This window comes from Penicillium hordei, assembly GCF_028827395.1.
Source record: "Penicillium hordei strain IBT 12815 chromosome Unknown utg000005l_segment0_segment0, whole genome shotgun sequence".
Taxonomy (NCBI): Eukaryota; Fungi; Ascomycota; class Eurotiomycetes; order Eurotiales; family Aspergillaceae; genus Penicillium; species Penicillium hordei.
This window is the reverse complement of record NW_026623146.1, coordinates 126,561-143,611: the sequence shown is the minus strand read 5'-3', so window position 1 is coordinate 143,611 and position 17,051 is coordinate 126,561. Positions and strand designations below refer to the sequence as shown.

Here is a 17,051-nt window from a genome sequence, read left to right as displayed (position 1 = left end):
AGTACTACGGGTGTTAATACACCGTTATTATGCCTCCTATGTGGAATGGAAGTCCCATACACGTGTGATTCTGGGATTGCAGAAACATTTGAACATGACCAGATACTCAATCGAAGTCAATGGAAAGAGATTTGGAAATCTAACCTAGACCATGTGATGGTACCATCTCACGAGATAGAGGAGGCATACTTGAGCGATTTCCCTCGGCTATGGGCATGCCTCTGTCGAGTCAGTAAGTTCTCAAGACTTCCGGTCAAATCTTCCCGGATTCTCTAACTAGAACATTAATCAAGGAGTCAGGTACCAAGTACCGTCTGACGGGCATTAATATAGCCAGACATCATGCAGCTTACCCCTACTATACCCCAAATGATCCGGGAATGGCAAGAATCGGTGGAAGGAAAGGTTCAGATAATCAAACAGTCGATGAGAGAAGAACTAACCGATTCGACAATTCTGATTTCACCCAATTCTATGCTGCAAACATTGGAAGACAGCCCAGTCAATATAAAGGGAAGTTGCTTGGATATCTCATCCATGCCCATTGCTGGGTGCTCTTCAGCCGAATTGAAGGGCGGAAACTGAAAGAGGCTGAACTCGCTAAACTCATTCAAGTCTGTCGGAATCACTGGCGAAACAACAAATTGTGGCGATTATATGACTACAACGTGCGATTCATTGAACCTCGCCAGGTCCTATCGGAGTTTGAGTATGGCTTCGATATCTATCAGAATCCACTAGTCGTGCCCGAAGTTCAACAAGCCATGAATTGTGCAAATGTCGAAAGTCTGCGGGAATCAAGAAGCCGTCATCTACCTTCTCAGTTCGGCAGCATTCCATTAGAAGTTGCCGTTCTGATCGCTGAGCGGCTCTGTCCTATCAAGCATACCCTGGAGGATATAAAGAACACGGGGAATATGCTTCTGGCGTTCGGGTGGAAATTACCTGATTGGTTTTGGCAAGGACGATTGGACGAGCGCTTGTTCATTGAATTGGATAAATTCAAGAAGGCGAGATCTCCAGTAGGTTGGCAATTGCGACTGAATTTAATGTGACTTGTTGCAGATCAAACTAGATTCAGTTCCAGTAGTCTAGCGAGTCGTGAACGAGTGCTTGGTGTTATGCTTGATGTTGAGAAAGCTATCTGAATCAAACCAAAACCAGCCAAGGAGAATGAGTTGCTTTGAAAATAATTTCTAATTGATCGAGGAGAACAACGAAAAAGAATTCATCGCCTTGTAAGGCGGGAATTTACTCTACTCTTCCCCCTGGCCAATTATATGTGTATAGAGTCAGCTTCCCGTCCTTTTTGGGAAAAACTAAAACTGTACGTTTTTGTCTCTTCTGGAGCTGAAATAACTACCAATCGGCTGTATTCCATACTGGCTCGCTCAGAAGTATGACCATGTGCTATCTTCTTGACTTTTATTTTTATTTCGCTTGTTGGACTGTATATATGATAATTTCTCAGCCGAGATTCTTTTTCATTGCCACTATATCCCAAAGTGTTAACATGAGTTTAGCCATATATCATATTCAACTATAATATACACTGATAAAAGACATCCTTCACGAAGGAAGAACAAGTTGTTTCTCCTTTGGCCAAGTAGCAATGGTGGTCGCATCACCAGTTAAAGTGAATGACAGCACGGCCGAACGTTCATTGTTCAACGAAAGTTCATACTTGCCGGGATACACAATGCGATTACCATTCTCATCGGTGCGAGCCACATTGTCCAGTGAGATGGGAATTTTCATGGTCTGAGTGGCTTGGGGACCAATTCCACCAAGGCGATCAAAGCCAACCAGCCACTTGATGGGATGCGGGCTCGGTCCAGCTTTTGTGTTGACGAAGGCCATAGCGGTATAGTCAGACGCGACATCACCGGTGTTCTTAACTTCGACGGTGTAATTCATGAACGGGACTTGTTCGACCACGTTGTATGCAGTGTTTGATCGTGAGAGAAGCTTCACAATGTCGAAGGAAGCTCCATTATTGGTCCCGTGGGAGTCGGGCAGTGATGCCTTGAATGTTGTGTAGAACAGCCCATGACCAAACTCGTAAACTGGCTTGCCTGTATACCACATATAGGTCTGCCCAGGGTTGTTGCCCTTGGGGCGCAAGCTCATGTCCGTAGCAGGGAATTGAAGAGCATACTCAGCAGGGTATTGGGTAACTGTCAGACGACCAGCCGGTGCACGCTTTCCAGTGAGAATGTCCAGAATGGCAGGACCCCCCGGATTGCCCCGGGTAGCCACCCCAAACTAGAGAGTTGACGTTCTTGTTGGCCTTGAGCGACGAAGAGTCCACTTGGCCACCGCCCATCTGTAGAACAACTAATGGCTTGCCCAGGTCACTCAACTGATCGATCAGCTGGAGCTGGTTACCAGACCAGGTGATGTTTGCGCGATCCACCCCCTCTGCTTCAACCGTGTTGTCAATCCCACCGGCGAAGATGATTACATCAGACTTCCTCGCAGCCGATAGAGCAGCTTCAAACCCAGAAGTGGACTCTGAGGAAATATTGGTGCCAAAGGCGTAGTTGACATCGAAGTCGGAGGCCTGTAGGGCAGCGAGCGGACCGGTAAGATAGGGCGCTGCACCATAGTAATTTCCTTGCAATGTAGTTGTTACATTTGCCCATGGCCCAATCAATGCAACACTGCGGGTGTTCTTGGACAGCGGTAAAGTGCCATCATTCTTGAGAAGGACAATTCCTTCTACGGCAGCCTCGTATGAAATGTTCCATGCATCAGTGGCCACAACGTCAGACCAATCAAGATCTCGGTATTTGCTGTTGTTGCCATCGAAGTAGCCCAGACTGACGAGGTTAGAATAGAAACGAGTGACAGCACGTTCAATCTCACTGCGGGCAATCTCGCCCTGGGAGACCGACTCATTCAGATAGAGTTGATACGTCGCCCCACAGTCAATATCTGTCCCTGCCTGTATACTTTTTGCCGCAGCGAGCGAGGCACTGGAGGCATATCCATGGGGGTTGAAGACATTGTAGACAGCGTCGCAGTCAGAAGAAACATAGCCATCCTCGACAAAGTTCCAGGTGTCACGAAGGAGGGTTTGGAGTAAGAAAGAATTGGCCGATGAAGGAACGCCATTGACTGCGTTATACGATGACATCACGCTGTGAACTCTTGCATCCCTCACTGCTGTGACAAACTGAGGGGTGTAATAGCTGGCTAGGTCGTATGAGCTGATGCTCATATCATTTCCCAGTCTTGAATGATTGTCCCAATTCTCGAGGTCATAGCCAGCGTAATGCTTTGCTGTTGCCGCTAATTTCAGATCCTTAGGGTCCAAGCCACCCTGAACACCTGTTATGTACTCAAGTCCGTAAACTGAGCAAAGTTGGACATCCTCGCCTGGAGTTTCCTGTCCACGGCCCCACACTGGGTGGCGGAAGGAATTGATGTTTGGTGCATACACATCGAGCCCATACCGACCCCCATTATTGAATGCTCTGCCTTGAGTTGATATAATTTGACCGATTTGGTTGATCAAGGTGCGGTTCAGGGCAGCCATGGTGAGGATGGGGGATGGGAACGAGGTAGCCCAGCTGTAGTCCCCGGATTCGGTAAGATTTGCTCGATCCAAACCATGTAAAGCTTCGCTCCAAACCTGGTAAGGTGGAAGGCCCAGCCGAGGAATTGCGGGAATGACGTTTCCAGTACTATTCACGAGTTCTTCAAAGGTGAACATGGAAATAAGGGCAGCCGCTCTGTCGTGTGGCTTTGCGGTGGTGTCACAGACAATTGTCTTGCTGAGTGGACCATTGGAGCAGTCTGGGAAAGCAAAATCGACTTTTGCCATCGTTTCGGGGTAAAGATTCGGTTGTGGCTCGGTATTGTAGTCCACATAACTGGTGTTGTCCTGGGACAACACAGTTGGGGCGAAGGCCGCCAGCAAGGCGAGTAGCGAAGTGCTAGGCATTATAGAAGACTGCCTTTGTAAACTGATACTCCAACATCTTTGCCTACGACGGGGGAGGCAACTTATAGTCTGGGGTAAGAGATTCCATTCCCCCACACATTTGGGCCAAGTTTGGAAACTTCACGGCCGATCCCAGGAGATCCCACGCGGGGCTTCGGGATTGGCAGGCACTTGATGTAGACAATTTAGCCTGAGATCTTTCCATTTACCGACACTTGTCGATCAGGTCATCCGTTGGCTGTTTAGGGGTGCAAGGGGGGTTCAAGGGGGTAAAGGTGCTTGGGTAGCTCTACACCAGGGTGGACATCAGCCGGTTTCATTTTCCCCGAACTTCATTTTAGCCTTATAATAACTTCAACCACTTGGGTATCTGGATTAATGCTCTCTTTACAGAAAACGGTGCTTGCTAAAAAGACCTTACACAAGTTATAATTAACCTTCAGAACAAGCTATTTCAGCCATAAGCCATCCGCTGAAGAAATAATAGGATTCGGTCAGTTTAGCCTGAAATGACCCCCTCCTGTTAAGGATGACCGCATCTTCGGTATACTGCATTTCTCATCAGAGGCCCAACCCCCGCCGAGCCGGCTAATAGACAAGATCTATCCGAGGTTTCGCCGTTTTGGCTAGATCAATGACCCAAAGCCTTTGAAAGGATGAACAGCATCGAAGGTTATAGAAAAGTCTTTTGCATAAAGTATGCATAAAGTATGCCATATTTAGTGTCTTCATATATACTTAAAAAAAAATATCTAACAAATACATGACTAGGCTGCATAAGCGGCCAAGTATTCCTGTACATAGTTAATTAAAATATTCCAAGTACACCTCCTTTTCACCTTTTTTCGAGGATAAAAACCAGTAGACCCTGGTTGAATAAAAAAGAGATACCCAGAATTTCGTAGTTTCAATGAGATACGGAATGTCGACTAAGCTCATAACAACGTTGTCATAGCTTAAAGGGGTGATTGCATATCCTACAACTAGCACATCGATTTACATGTAAGACAAGGATGGTAGTGCGTAAACCATGAGTCTGCAAGACTTGTGAACAGATTATGATACAAGAACACGCTATGAATGCAGACCAACACGTAACCACTCATAAAATACAATAAATCACAAACACATATCAGGCCACACTAGCCACGCTTGACCTCTTGCTCAAGCTTGTCCAGAGCTTTGGCGTATTTGGGCTTGAGTGAGTTTAATGCGTCCGGCTTGATCTGGACACGCTCGATGTTCGAGGTACGCGTGATCCGGCCGTCCACACTAGCTGCGATCTCGTTGGCAAACCAGCGACCCTCGCGGTGAGCAACGAGGGACCACGCAGAGCCAGCGCGGCCAGCGCGGGCGGTACGTCCAACTCGGTGGACGTAAGTGGTGATGCTGGTCGGGATGTCGTAGTTGATGACATGAGTCAAAGATTCCAGGTCAAGACCACGGGAGGCACGATCTGTAGCCACAATCACCGAGATGCGGCCTTGTCGGTAGGCCGTCAATGTCTTGCGAGATGCAGAGGATTTGTTGGATTTAATGATAGTTCCCACACGCTTGGCCAATGCGGGATGCAGAAGCGAAATGAGACGTGCAAGTCGGGATGCAGACTCGGATGATTTGGTGAAAACCAGAACAGTTTTCCGCGAGGGCGAGGGGACGAGTTCCATAGCATCGGATTCCGAGCCAGAAGAGTCCGAAGAATCGGAATCGGAATCCGAATCCGAATCCGAGTCTGAGCCTGAGTCTGAGTCTGAGTCTGAGTCTGAGTCTGACTCCGAATCAGACCCAGAAGATGAAGTGTCGTCATCAGATGATTCATCAGAGCTAGTGTCATCATCTGAACTAGAGCTGTCAGAGTCGGATGAATCAGACACGCTTGGCGCTCGATTCCCACTAATCTCAATGTGAGAAAGAAGAAGACGCAGCAGATAAAGCGGCTTGAGGGATCCGTCGCCAACTTGAACAATGTGCTCAGACAGAGTCGGGGGTAGGGCGAAGTGAGCATCTGGATGAATAGCAGAGGGGTCTTCTTCGTCGGCAGCCTCCTCAGACCCGATGATAACCATCTTGGGGTTAGCGAGGCGCAGGGAGTTGAGTTTGGAAATGTCGCGGGTCATTGTTGCACTCAGAACCACCTTCCTAGGAGGCTTAGCATCAATCGAAAGTCCCAATCCAGAGAGAAGTTTTCCACCAGGCCCAAAGGTCTCCGGGGCCTCCCGACTGTTCAGCGAGTTCATGACAACATCAACCCACTCTTGGAAGCTTTCGTTCAAGAGACGATCTGCTTCATCAATCACCAGCCATTCAAGATGCTTGAGTGTGAATCCCTTGGTGTAGCGAATGTGGTCAACCAGGCGACCAGGAGTACAGATAAGGATGTCGACATTCGGTTCGGATCGCTGGATGTGACCGGGAAGAGACCCGTTAGAGCCAATTGCCTCACTGACACAATCTTCCAGGCTCAAGTTCATCCAATCGTTTCCGTTCAACCCGTCACGCTGTTGCTTCTGAATAGCCGGGTTGTAAACCTGGTCCACTCGCATCAACAGCTTCTGCTCATCTTTTATAGCCACATTACCGACTGCACTTCCGATATGAAGTCTGGATCCAGAAGCACATAGTTCACAGGACTCGCGCGCTTGTTTAACCAGTTCTCGTGTAGGAACTACAATCAATCCTCTAAGTCTGGAGGCAGGTCTCGGCGGCAGAGCGGTGACAAGAGGGAGAACATAGGAAAGTGTTTTTCCGGATCCAGTCGCCGCAGAGATACAAAGATCCCCTGGGTGGTTTTGCTCTCCTTGCAGAAGGAGTGGAATGACAGTAGACTGCACAGCAAAAGCTTCTTTGTAGTTCTGTTGTTCCAGGATTTTGAGAAGATCTGGCTTGATTCCGAGCTCAGAAAATTTCTTGGTATCCTGAGCTGATTTGCGCAACGGATTGGCCAGCCACGGGGGTAGAGATGAATATGTTGGGAGTTGCTCTGGCTCGGGTGGGTTTTCAGGCTGAGGTAGTCGTTCAAGACCCTGTGCGTAGACAGCTTCGACAGCAGGTGTCTCATCTTTAACGGCTTCGGGTTCAGCTTTTTTGGATTTAGCACTAGAGACGGTTTTGGTGCGCTCGAACTTTGACATAATCCCCGAATGCTTGTTCTTCGATTTGCGCTGTTCGACTTCCGGGGCTTCAACTTCTTCATCGTCATTTCCTGTAATCACAGATGCAGCCGCATCATCCAATGTGTTGTCCGTTCCAGAGCTCTTTCGCTTGCTCTTTTTCGATTTCCCTGCCGTTTCACTGACGCCGTTGCGTGAGTCTGCAACAGTCGCTTTTCTGCGGTCTGACGAGAGAGTACTTTCTTTCCGGGACGTTTCCGGAGAATTCGATCCTTGGAGCACATCCTTAAGATGCTTGCGCTTCTTGGTGCTGCTATCATCTGTGACCTCTGCGATCGGCAAGCTTTCGCGTTTCTTATGCTTCTTCGTCGGGGTGGGAGTCGCTGCAGGCTGAGAGCCATGGGGATCTCTCTTGCGCTTCTGAGACTTTGTGGATTTGGGAGTCACATCAACCTTCTGAGAGGACCCGAGTCCCGAATTTTTGTCGACCATTCTCATGTAATTTCCCCAATGTCGGAGTTGGCGTTGAATACCTCGTGGGGATCAAATTCCTTTTCTCTGAATATTTTATGCCGGCAGAAGATATAATAATATCACCGCCCGCTATACCGCCCTGCTTATCGGGGCAGCTTCCAGATGTGTGTCTCCAAGTCTCCTATATTTATTGGCTTGGATGGACTGGTGTTTTAAGCAGCAGATCTGTTAGCCATGGAAAGGAATTTGACACAAGCAAATTCGATACCTCGGAGTTCTCGCCCCGAGAACCACAACCACGATGCCGTATAACATCGCGTTAGTATTTGTTCTATCTACATGTCGCGATTACTTGCTAACATCGCTCTGGATATAGAATGGTCAGTGACTTCTTTTTTCCCCAGTCAGGTATGCCTCGTTCTTTCCCCTGCAGTTTACGCGGTTACTTATACTTTTCCAGGTGGAATTGAGAGTCACATATACCAATTGTCGTCCGTAAGCACGCTACCTTGTCGATCCGTCTGCGCTTCTCCTAATTGCTTCTCAGAAACTCATCGATCGGGGACATAAAGTCATTGTTATTACCCATGCATACAAAGGACGCACCGGAGTCCGATACCTCACCAATGGACTAAAGATCTACCATGTTCCATTCTTCGTCATCTACCGCGAAACGACATTTCCTACCGTCTTCTCTTTCTTCCCCATATTCCGCAATATCGTCATCAGAGAGGATATTGACATAGTTCATGGCCATGCCAGTTTGAGTAGCTTCTGTGGAGAAGCTATTCTCCATGCCCGAACTATGGGACTGCGGACTGTCTTCACAGACCATTCCCTCTTCGGATTCGCTGACGCAGCATCGATTCTCACCAACAAATTGCTCAAGTTTACTTTGAGTGATGTTGACCATGCGATTTGCGTTAGTCACACTTGGTAGGTCTCCCGCGAATGTACTGCGCGACTCGACTAACAACCTGTAGCAAGGAAAACACGGTACTTCGAGCTTCCTTGGATCCATTAATGGTGTCGGTCATTCCAAACGCTGTGGTAGCGGAGAATTTCTGCCCTCTATCTCATACTACTCGTACGCCTGATCAAGGCCAGAGCTCACCCGCCGATGCTCCAATGTCCCCCAGACCAATCGGACCTGACGATCCGATCACAATCGTGGTCATCTCGCGACTCTTTTACAATAAAGGCACTGATCTTCTCATCGCATCTATTCCGCGGATTCTTGCCTCCAATCCCAACACTCGCTTCATTATCGCAGGATCAGGTCCCAAAGCAATCGACCTGGAGCAGATGTTGGAACGCAATGTGCTTCAGGATAAAGTCGAACTTCTAGGTTCGGTCCGACACGAGGAGGTCCGAGATGTGATGGTGCGAGGTGACATTTACCTCCATCCTAGTCTGACAGAAGCATTCGGAACAGTCATCGTTGAAGCTGCCAGTTGTGGTCTTTACGTTGTCTGTACCCGTGTTGGAGGCATTCCAGAAGTTTTACCCCAGCATATGACAACGTTTGCGAAACCGGAAGAGGACGATATTGTGCTTGCAACTAGCAAGGCAATCGCGGCTTTGCGCTCGAACAAAGTACGAACGGACCGATTTCATGATCAAGTCAAGATGATGTATTCGTGGCGGGACGTGGCCGCGCGCACAGAGCGCGTGTACGAAGGCATCATTGGCGACATTAGCCCAGAGGAGTTTTACGGTTACTACCCAGGCCAGGGTTGGGAAGCGAGTGGAGATCGCGTCCGCAGCTTTGCGCTTATTGACCGATTGAAACGCTACTACGGCTGTGGTGTCTGGGCAGGCAAACTGTTCTGCCTGTGTGTCGTGATTGACTTCTTGATCTATGTCTTCCTTGAGATGTGGTTTCCCCGAGCCAACATTGATATCGCACGAAGCTGGCCAAAGAAGCCACCGGCGAGTAAAACCCAGACTACCAGAAGTGTTCGCTAAAAAAAAAAAAATCCTCGGCGCAGAAAACACCGACCTGTCAATTATTTCTGCAGAAAAGTCTACTCTTGGTTCTGCGCGTCTCCTGCTTGTCTTTGGCAGCTCATAGCCTCATTTGATCACTTCCCCCTCATGTCCTCTCATCTTCCACGGCCCATTTTTACATATTCCCATCCATAATAATACATACATAATGTCTACCTAGCACAATAAAATGCCTAGAATCATTCCCGCAATAATTTCAACTGCCTACATGATATGGAAGGCTGATAGTTAACTTAACTTGACATCAAATAGACTTCATTGGTATATTAACAGAAAATGTAATTATCATGAACAAACGCCATTATGCACCATATGCTGCGCTCGATATCATGTACGAGAATTGTCGGCAGCCCCTTCGAATCAGCGCATCACTGGAGGCCTGCCCTCTTTGTTCCACTTGACACGACTTTGTACCCACTCCACAGCTGCCTGTACACCAGACCCAAGCAGCGCGCTGACCGGCAGCACACGGCTGTCACGGACGCCGCCTCCTGTTTCTCCTTCAAACACCTTCCGGACAAGACCTTCCTTGATGCGAACTACTTCGACGCAGTCCTCACGGTCTTGCTTATTTGCCAACACCAGAATAGGAACACCAGCCACGTCGGCACTTTGTAAGACCGACTCGAGCACTTGACGGCACTCGTCTAATCGTCCAAACTCACTGCTGGCCGCGTTGATTCCGACATTTTGCTCCGAGAAGGCCTCTGCACTTGTACTCCCTCGTGCGCCGTTTCGTGCTGGACCTGCCACGGAGCTTGCGCGCCGAGCAAGCCGCGCGATATCGGGATCTTGACCAACGTCGGCACTGTCGACCACGAAGATGATCGCGTGACAGCTGGTGTAGTAGCTCTGCCAAAGTCCGCGCATGGAGATCTGACCTCCGACGTCCCAAATCTTCAAGTTCATGTCTGGTAGGGCTATCGTTGCGACATTCTGCCCGACGGTGGGGACTGTTTTTCCGGGGTTGGGTGCTGGGGCGCCGTCGGAGCGGGGTTGGTACAGCGCCTTGATCTGGGAGAGGAGTGTTGTTTTGCCGGCGTTATCTAACCCAAGCAGGATAACAGAATACTCTGTAGTTCAGGGTAATCAGCGTGGAAGGTTATGCGATAGGAGAGAGGAGTTACCTTCTTTGCTCGTGGCGGCTAAGTACAGCGACTTGGCCAGGTGATACATGATCGCGTTCCCTATGGGAGCTCAAGGCCAAGCGCAATTGTAGTTATAGAAAAACAGAATCGAAATCAGAAATCATGACATCGCAGTCAGTTCTTTGAGGTTGAAGCGCTCATGTTCCCCGGGGCCGCGTTGCAGGCTTCATCCGTTTTGGGAAGTTAGGGCTTAGGGCTGAATGTGATCTGGGGATATTCCAATGCGAACTACGAACTACAAACTACATTGGACATTTCCCTATACATCATACAGTTTGACATATGCATTCAGCACGTTCAACATTCAAATATATTTATATCTCTTGATCTTCAGAAATATGACGCTATAATGATGGACGCACTTCCGGTAAATACTTTCGGGTTCGGTTTCCCAGGTCATTTTCAAGCGGCAAATGGAAAATCGTCGACTTTCCCGATTCTCCTCTTCTCCACTTGACACTCCACTTTCCCAGGGTTTGTCAGCTTTTGATTATCGATCGGCCGATGCCGAGACGAAGTGACCCCCCATTTTGTCCGGGGCGTTTACTTTCCTTGAATTCCCTGGGTTACAAATGTTACATTCCCTTATGGCCTTGCTGTCGACCTCTCATGAGAAGGCAGTGTGACAAGGATCTCATCCTGCTCTGATTGGATGATCTACCTTTTTTTTAACCCTGCCGCATGTCTATACCAGTATGCCACAAGCTCCATCACTTATTTGATATACATCGCCGTCAATGGAGGTTGACACTATCATCGTCGGTACGTCTATCATGGTCGGCGTCCCATGTTGAGGTCATTCAGGACTTTTGCTCTGCTTGAGCCCCGCATTCCACCCCGCGCCGTTAAGACGTCCCTAGGAAATGGCAACTGATTGAATCGATTTTACCAGGCAATGGGCCGTCGGCCATGATCCTTTCATACATCCTCCATGGACACATTCCTTTCTACTCATCCAATCCTCCACATCCCGATCATTTATTAGACGCCAAGTTGAAAGCTGCGCCAGGGATTTTGAATGCGGATGTGAATGCTCTTACAGCGCACTTTGATGCCTCACGCCTCTCCTACTCGACTCAGGCTCTTCCCGTGAACGTCTTACTGGACACATTGGTACGGCCAAGTGTTGATGTGGATGAGCCTGGATGCATCTCAAATATTGATTGGCGCTCACAGCCTGAGAAGGCTGTCTCACATTTGGTTTTTGGAAAGTCCTTGAAGCCTGGAGGCCAATGGACTGAAGACCCATGGGGCGCGAATTGGGATATCCAAACATTGAGTTATGCGGCAATGCTATCGTTGCCCGGATACTCCTTTGGCGACCATCACAAAAAGACCACAGGCAAGGACCTACCATCATATACAAGGCCCACGCGGCGCGAGATCGCCGATTATTTCGCTGCTTATCCCGAGGCTGCGCACATCGATGATGCTTTTCGGTGTGGGGAAGAATTGAAGGGCATTTCCCGCACCGCCACTGGATTCTATGCTCGTTCTCATAACCTCCACTGCAAGCGCCTCGTCCTCGCGAGTGGAATCTTTTCCGAGATCCTCCCACCAGAGCCGGTGTTACGTCCATTGCTTGAGACGAAGTCCTCACCTAATGTCCCCCTCCTCGTCGTTGGATCTGGCTTCTCCGCTGCGGATACCATCATCTCCGCCTCCCCCAACCAAAAGATTTTGCACCTATACAAATGGTCTCCGAATGACCGCCCATCGCCTCTCCGGGCCTGTCATCAGCAAGCATATCCGGAATATGCCGGTGTCTACCGTCTAATGAAACGAGCTGCCCTCACAGCCGAGACTGCTGCTAAAAACCAACGCCCAAAGTACCGACGCGTGGCTTCAACGCCATTCCTTGAAAGCCGGAATTGGGAAGACCTGTATGAAGGTCTCTCTAATGTTGAAGTGACAGCTGTCGAAGTTCACGGCGATCTGGCGACGGTCACATTCCGCCGCCAAGATGGAACTGTTTTCTCTCGAACCGTAGGCGGCCTCGTATATGCTGCCGGTCGGCGAGGCAAGCTAGATTATCTTGATTCCGGGCTCCGCTGTGAAGTGCTGGGGCAGGGCAATCAAGAGGATTCAGCAGTTACCGGCCAGACCCTCCGTGCGAAAGCAATCGAGGACCTCGAGGTCGCACCGGGAGTTTACATCATCGGCAGCCTGACTGGAGATTCTCTAGTCAGATTCTCATACGGCGGGTGTATCTACACTGCTGGGCATCTGATAAATGGCGAGCGGGACAGCCGCAGTGTCTGCAGTAGTTTCACGTCATCTGCTAAGCCACATGGCTCCTCGCTTTCCGTGATGAACGGCATGGATGGTCACCATGTCTATCCAAATAGCGATACATCGGATTTGACTCGTGAAGATACCTACAGCAAAATGTCAACATTCACAGACCAATCTGCCGCACGTGGTTGGTGGAAGACATTCTCCCGCATGTGGAATGGTCTTACACGATGAGTGTTCCACTAGAATATGTTGCATGTATATCATGATCCTCAATGTAAAATTCCAGAAATGCCATGAAAACGCATATATCATATATATTGTTTCATCTATCTTATCTTCGACGATTTTGTTCCTTGCTCCCTCTCGCAAACTCTTTGATTGCAGTTCACAATCAACCCTCCAATTTTCCCTTGAATTCCGAATGAAATATGCACCGAAACTGCTAATAGCAGGAGTAGAATGGGCTGACCAGCCGTTCACGTTAGTTCCTCTCGCTCCAATCGATCAGAGAACTTACTCGTGTTCACCTCTCCACCCAACACACTTCCAGCAATCAAACATATGAGTCGGGTCATATTGTTTCTTAGCCTCCAAAAGTCTTAGGTAGTTCGACCCGAAATATGTTTGCTCCCAATCTGGCTCGAGGTAATGTGCTTCATTAAAGTACGCACCGCCACCAGGGCTCAATTTCTTCAAAGGCTCGAGGATCTGCAAAAAGGCCTCTGCCACACTTGCCTGCTCATCAGCCTCCAAAGGCTCCACCCATTCTCCAACGTGAATGACATGCCAGAGCGCATCGCGCCAAGCCGGATGCGCAGATGACATCTGGTTCTTATCGAGATTTGAGACTGGCGTTTCCAAGACGATTTGGGTTCCAGTGAGATTCAAGTGGCTTCTAGCTGTGGCGATGCCTTGTATGACACCTTCCACAAGCTCATCGATAGTCTCAAGGGCATCGAATACTGTGCGGGGAATCAATCGCGATGCCAATATGGAGAAGATCGCCGATGGCTCCGTGACCTTGGCATCGGCAGCAGTGACGGTGAGGTAGTTGGCATAGTCAGGGTAAGAGGTATATTCATTCGCAGAGACAGAAAGGTCGGTTCTGTTGCTTAGGAATTCGGCAAACGAGGCGCTGGCTGATCTCAACTTTGAGCCAGTATCCCCATAGGGCAACACCATTGAGATGGCTATTCTTTCGGGGAAGTATTCCAGTTGGCCGGTAACAAGTTGGGCTGACCACTCAGCCTGATTCTCCGCATGAGCCGTCAGGATCTCGCGCAGAGCAACGTTCTGAGCTGTACCGCTCGTCTCACCGGTAAAGTTGGCTGTGAATGTATATGTGTGGATAGGCAGAGAAGGGTATAATTGAACTCGGTACTTGGTGAGTACAGCAAAAGTGCCGCCTCCTCCACCACGCATGGCCCAGAACAGCTCGGGTTCGTTGCATTGATTGATGGTGCGCACTTCTCCATCTGCAGTCACCACCTCAAATTCAACGGCATTGTCGGCCATCAAACCATACGTGGTGGTGAATGACCCGACACCACCACCTTGGGCGAAACCACCGGCCAGTCCGACTGATTGTTCGTACCCTCCTGTGATGTCCATTCCCTTCGAACTGAAGAAATGATATGCGTCGGCTGCGATGACTCCAGCTCCCACCTCCCCAACATTCGGACTGTTAGCCAGCGGGCAGTTGTTTGCAGTGAAGTTGGAGCTGAATGCCATAGAATCGAGATTGTGAGTCCAAATGGCGAGTGTGTTGGGAACAGATGATCGTCCGAAAAAGTCGTGGCCAGTGTTCTTCACGCTGATGCGAATGTTATGGGTATGTGCAAATCTTAGAGTTGCTGAGATGTGAGAGGCATCTCGAACATCCACATAATATGATGACAGTCTCCCAAGGGTGCATGTGCTATAGAGGAGCTCTGATGGTTGAGTTTCCAGTAAAGCACATCCCGCATCGCCACAGGTCTCCCAATTCAACCAGTATGTCTGTCCGTAGTGTGTCCCTCTCGGGATACTATCACCGTAGTAGTTCTCCACGTCCCGACACGCGGCTTCGTCGTAATGAAGAGAGCTTTTATAACAAGGGGCCGCGATTGGAACAGTCTCATACAAATGCCCATTGATGGTCGCATTGAACTTTTGCCATTCTTTCAATGATGGCCAACATTTTTGACCTGGGCGGCAATTATAACCAGGGTCAATGGTAGCTGAAGCTCCCAAGGCCAAGCAAGTTGGGATGAAATAAATCAAGGATAACATACTCAAGAGCTCTCAAAAAAAAGAAGCTGAAGTTCCTGGTAGACATTCAATGATCTAGGACTATTGGCTCTCTGGGTACTTATAGATTTTTTCCTCAGGCTCCCCTAGTTCCACTGTTCTAGTTTACCGTAATCAGTCTCACAGCATCTACCGTAAGCAAGCGTCACCAAAACTGAACAAATGACGTATCCTGCATTCTTTTTCTCAAAGGCTTCCAGATTAAGGCAACCGTATTAAGTGGATTGAGTCATGGCTCATGGCGTACCAACAAGCTTGGAACTCATAGATTTCCGAAAAGGGTAGGGCTTTCGACGACCCACATACCGGTAGACGCTAGTCCCAACTAGGGAAGGCGGGTATTCCGCATGGCACCCCAGAAGACCCCCAAAGCTTAGATTTGCTTATTTGCTTATTTGCGTCTTTCTTTTATTCGGGCGTTCGAGATTGCGGCTGAGCTCCAATTTAGGAATGGAGTTCAATAGTGTTGCCTTGTCAGGTTGGAAATTCCCGATTTTTTTCAAATGGACCCAAGCGTTAGGAGAATCATAACTTAGTATATAAAGACTCTTCTCGTTTTATATGAATTGACAACAAAAACCATCTTTGTTTTAGTCTTCCATCTCTCCATTATACTCTTGATTACTTGACAAGGCTCTCAAAAATTTACTAGTATGGCCGTCGTCACCGCAGAGCACGTTGCCATCGCAGAGCTGATCATCTATATCCCAACGGCTTTGCTCACCATATGGGTGGTTCTCCGCCATGGCTTTCACAAGCAGTTGGGCTGGATTTACCTGAGTATCTTTTCAGGAATCCGAGTTGGGGGAGCCGTTATGGAGATCTTGAGCATGAAGAACCCAAACAATGCAAATGACAAAGAATGGGCGGTGATTTTGCAATCTGTTGGACTGTCTCCACTGCTTCTATCAACACTGGGTCTGTTAAAACGAGTGTGAGTCCAAGTCCCAGCCACTAGCCTATCAAGCGAGCTTGTCTAACTGACCACCTGGTAGGTTTGACGAAACATCGCAACATGTACCATCAAGTCCAGACTCCAAGGGCAATATCTTTTTGCAAGGATTCGCATCATTTGGTATTACTGGCAAACTGTAAGTAGCCCTGCTGCTAAATTAGTACAAATCTCGGGTGTACACTAACCCGCTCTATCTCCTCTAGGATGAAAATATATTCGAAGAGGGCCACAGCTACTTCAAGACGCAGCAAGGCTGTTCAACTCTTGCACCTCCCTGCACTTATTGCCCTGATCCTCGCTATCAGCGGTGGAACTGATCAGGCCTCCTCAAATATCTCGGACCATGCTAGTGGCAAGACCAAGACCCGTGTTGCAGTCATCCTCTTTCTAGCAATCTATGTTGCAGCCTGCACATTATGGACCATCACAGTGCGGGATATCGGTCTCATGATACCAAGTCAAAACCGAATCTTCTTCTGTGTGCTTATCGCACTGCCTTTCATAGCGATCCGGATTCTCTACAGTCTAATCAGTGACTTTGGGAACAATCATCAATTTTCGTTCGTCGACGGTGACGCCAGGATTCAACTGGTAATGGCCACCCTTGAAGAATTTGTCGTTGTTTTGATGTACACAATCTTGGGTGTGATTACGCCTAAGTCGGTCTCAAACTCTGGCATGACCGGTTCCCGTCAACAAGAGACATATCATGCGACTGAGGATACTAATGATGGCCGTCGTAGACAAGCTGATCACCCTCCATATGACGAAGTCACGTATGCCCAGGCGGCTGCTCAAGAGGCCTATAATCAACAATATGTGCGGCGGTAATTCTGGAAGATAGATGGTCGAAGGGTGTTGCTATGTTTGGTGATGTG

General features: G+C 48.7%; 8 protein-coding genes across 8 annotated transcripts; 4 read left to right on the top strand and 4 right to left on the bottom strand.

Annotated features, from left to right (window-relative positions):
- Positions 1 to 45: 45 nt before the first annotated feature.
- Positions 46 to 1,148, top strand: N7537_009018 (uncharacterized protein; the record flags this gene model as incomplete). The annotated part of the gene is made up of 3 exons (XM_056900072.1): positions 46 to 232; positions 301 to 1,051; positions 1,082 to 1,148. The coding sequence occupies 3 exons, from the start codon at positions 46 to 48 to the stop codon at positions 1,146 to 1,148; spliced, it is 1,005 nt and encodes a 334-aa protein (XP_056748740.1).
- Positions 1,149 to 1,569: 421 nt separating this feature from the next.
- Positions 1,570 to 3,949, bottom strand: xlnD (beta-xylosidase XylA; the record flags this gene model as incomplete). The annotated part of the gene is given in 2 exon segments (XM_056900071.1): positions 1,570 to 2,265; positions 2,279 to 3,949. The coding sequence occupies 2 exon segments, from the start codon at positions 3,947 to 3,949 to the stop codon at positions 1,570 to 1,572; spliced, it is 2,367 nt and encodes a 788-aa protein (XP_056748739.1).
- Positions 3,950 to 5,091: 1,142 nt separating this feature from the next.
- N7537_009016 (putative ATP-dependent RNA helicase DBP6) lies at positions 5,092 to 7,551 on the bottom strand (the record flags this gene model as incomplete). Its single annotated transcript, XM_056900070.1, has 1 exon — positions 5,092 to 7,551. One exon carries the CDS (start codon positions 7,549 to 7,551, stop codon positions 5,092 to 5,094), a length of 2,460 nt encoding a protein of 819 aa, XP_056748738.1.
- Positions 7,552 to 7,834: 283 nt separating this feature from the next.
- Positions 7,835 to 9,501, top strand: N7537_009015 (phosphatidylinositol N-acetylglucosaminyltransferase subunit A/GPI3; the record flags this gene model as incomplete). Its single annotated transcript, XM_056900069.1, has 5 exons — positions 7,835 to 7,851; positions 7,910 to 7,941; positions 7,994 to 8,028; positions 8,081 to 8,469; positions 8,517 to 9,501. 5 exons carry the CDS (start codon positions 7,835 to 7,837, stop codon positions 9,499 to 9,501), a joined length of 1,458 nt encoding a protein of 485 aa, XP_056748737.1.
- A 402-nt stretch (positions 9,502 to 9,903) lies between these two features.
- N7537_009014 (ADP-ribosylation factor family protein) lies at positions 9,904 to 10,719 on the bottom strand (the record flags this gene model as incomplete). Its single annotated transcript, XM_056900068.1, has 2 exons — positions 9,904 to 10,616; positions 10,671 to 10,719. The coding sequence occupies 2 exons, from the start codon at positions 10,717 to 10,719 to the stop codon at positions 9,904 to 9,906; spliced, it is 762 nt and encodes a 253-aa protein (XP_056748736.1).
- Positions 10,720 to 11,428: 709 nt separating this feature from the next.
- Positions 11,429 to 13,160, top strand: N7537_009013 (uncharacterized protein; the record flags this gene model as incomplete). The annotated part of the gene is made up of 2 exons (XM_056900067.1): positions 11,429 to 11,453; positions 11,584 to 13,160. The coding sequence occupies 2 exons, from the start codon at positions 11,429 to 11,431 to the stop codon at positions 13,158 to 13,160; spliced, it is 1,602 nt and encodes a 533-aa protein (XP_056748735.1).
- Positions 13,161 to 13,442: 282 nt separating this feature from the next.
- N7537_009012 (FAD-binding oxidoreductase) lies at positions 13,443 to 15,200 on the bottom strand (the record flags this gene model as incomplete). The annotated part of the gene is made up of 1 exon (XM_056900066.1): positions 13,443 to 15,200. One exon carries the CDS (start codon positions 15,198 to 15,200, stop codon positions 13,443 to 13,445), a length of 1,758 nt encoding a protein of 585 aa, XP_056748734.1.
- A 671-nt stretch (positions 15,201 to 15,871) lies between these two features.
- On the top strand, positions 15,872 to 17,004 carry N7537_009011 (uncharacterized protein; the record flags this gene model as incomplete). The annotated part of the gene is made up of 3 exons (XM_056900065.1): positions 15,872 to 16,152; positions 16,214 to 16,309; positions 16,377 to 17,004. 3 exons carry the CDS (start codon positions 15,872 to 15,874, stop codon positions 17,002 to 17,004), a joined length of 1,005 nt encoding a protein of 334 aa, XP_056748733.1.
- Between the last annotated feature and the right edge of the window lie 47 nt (positions 17,005 to 17,051).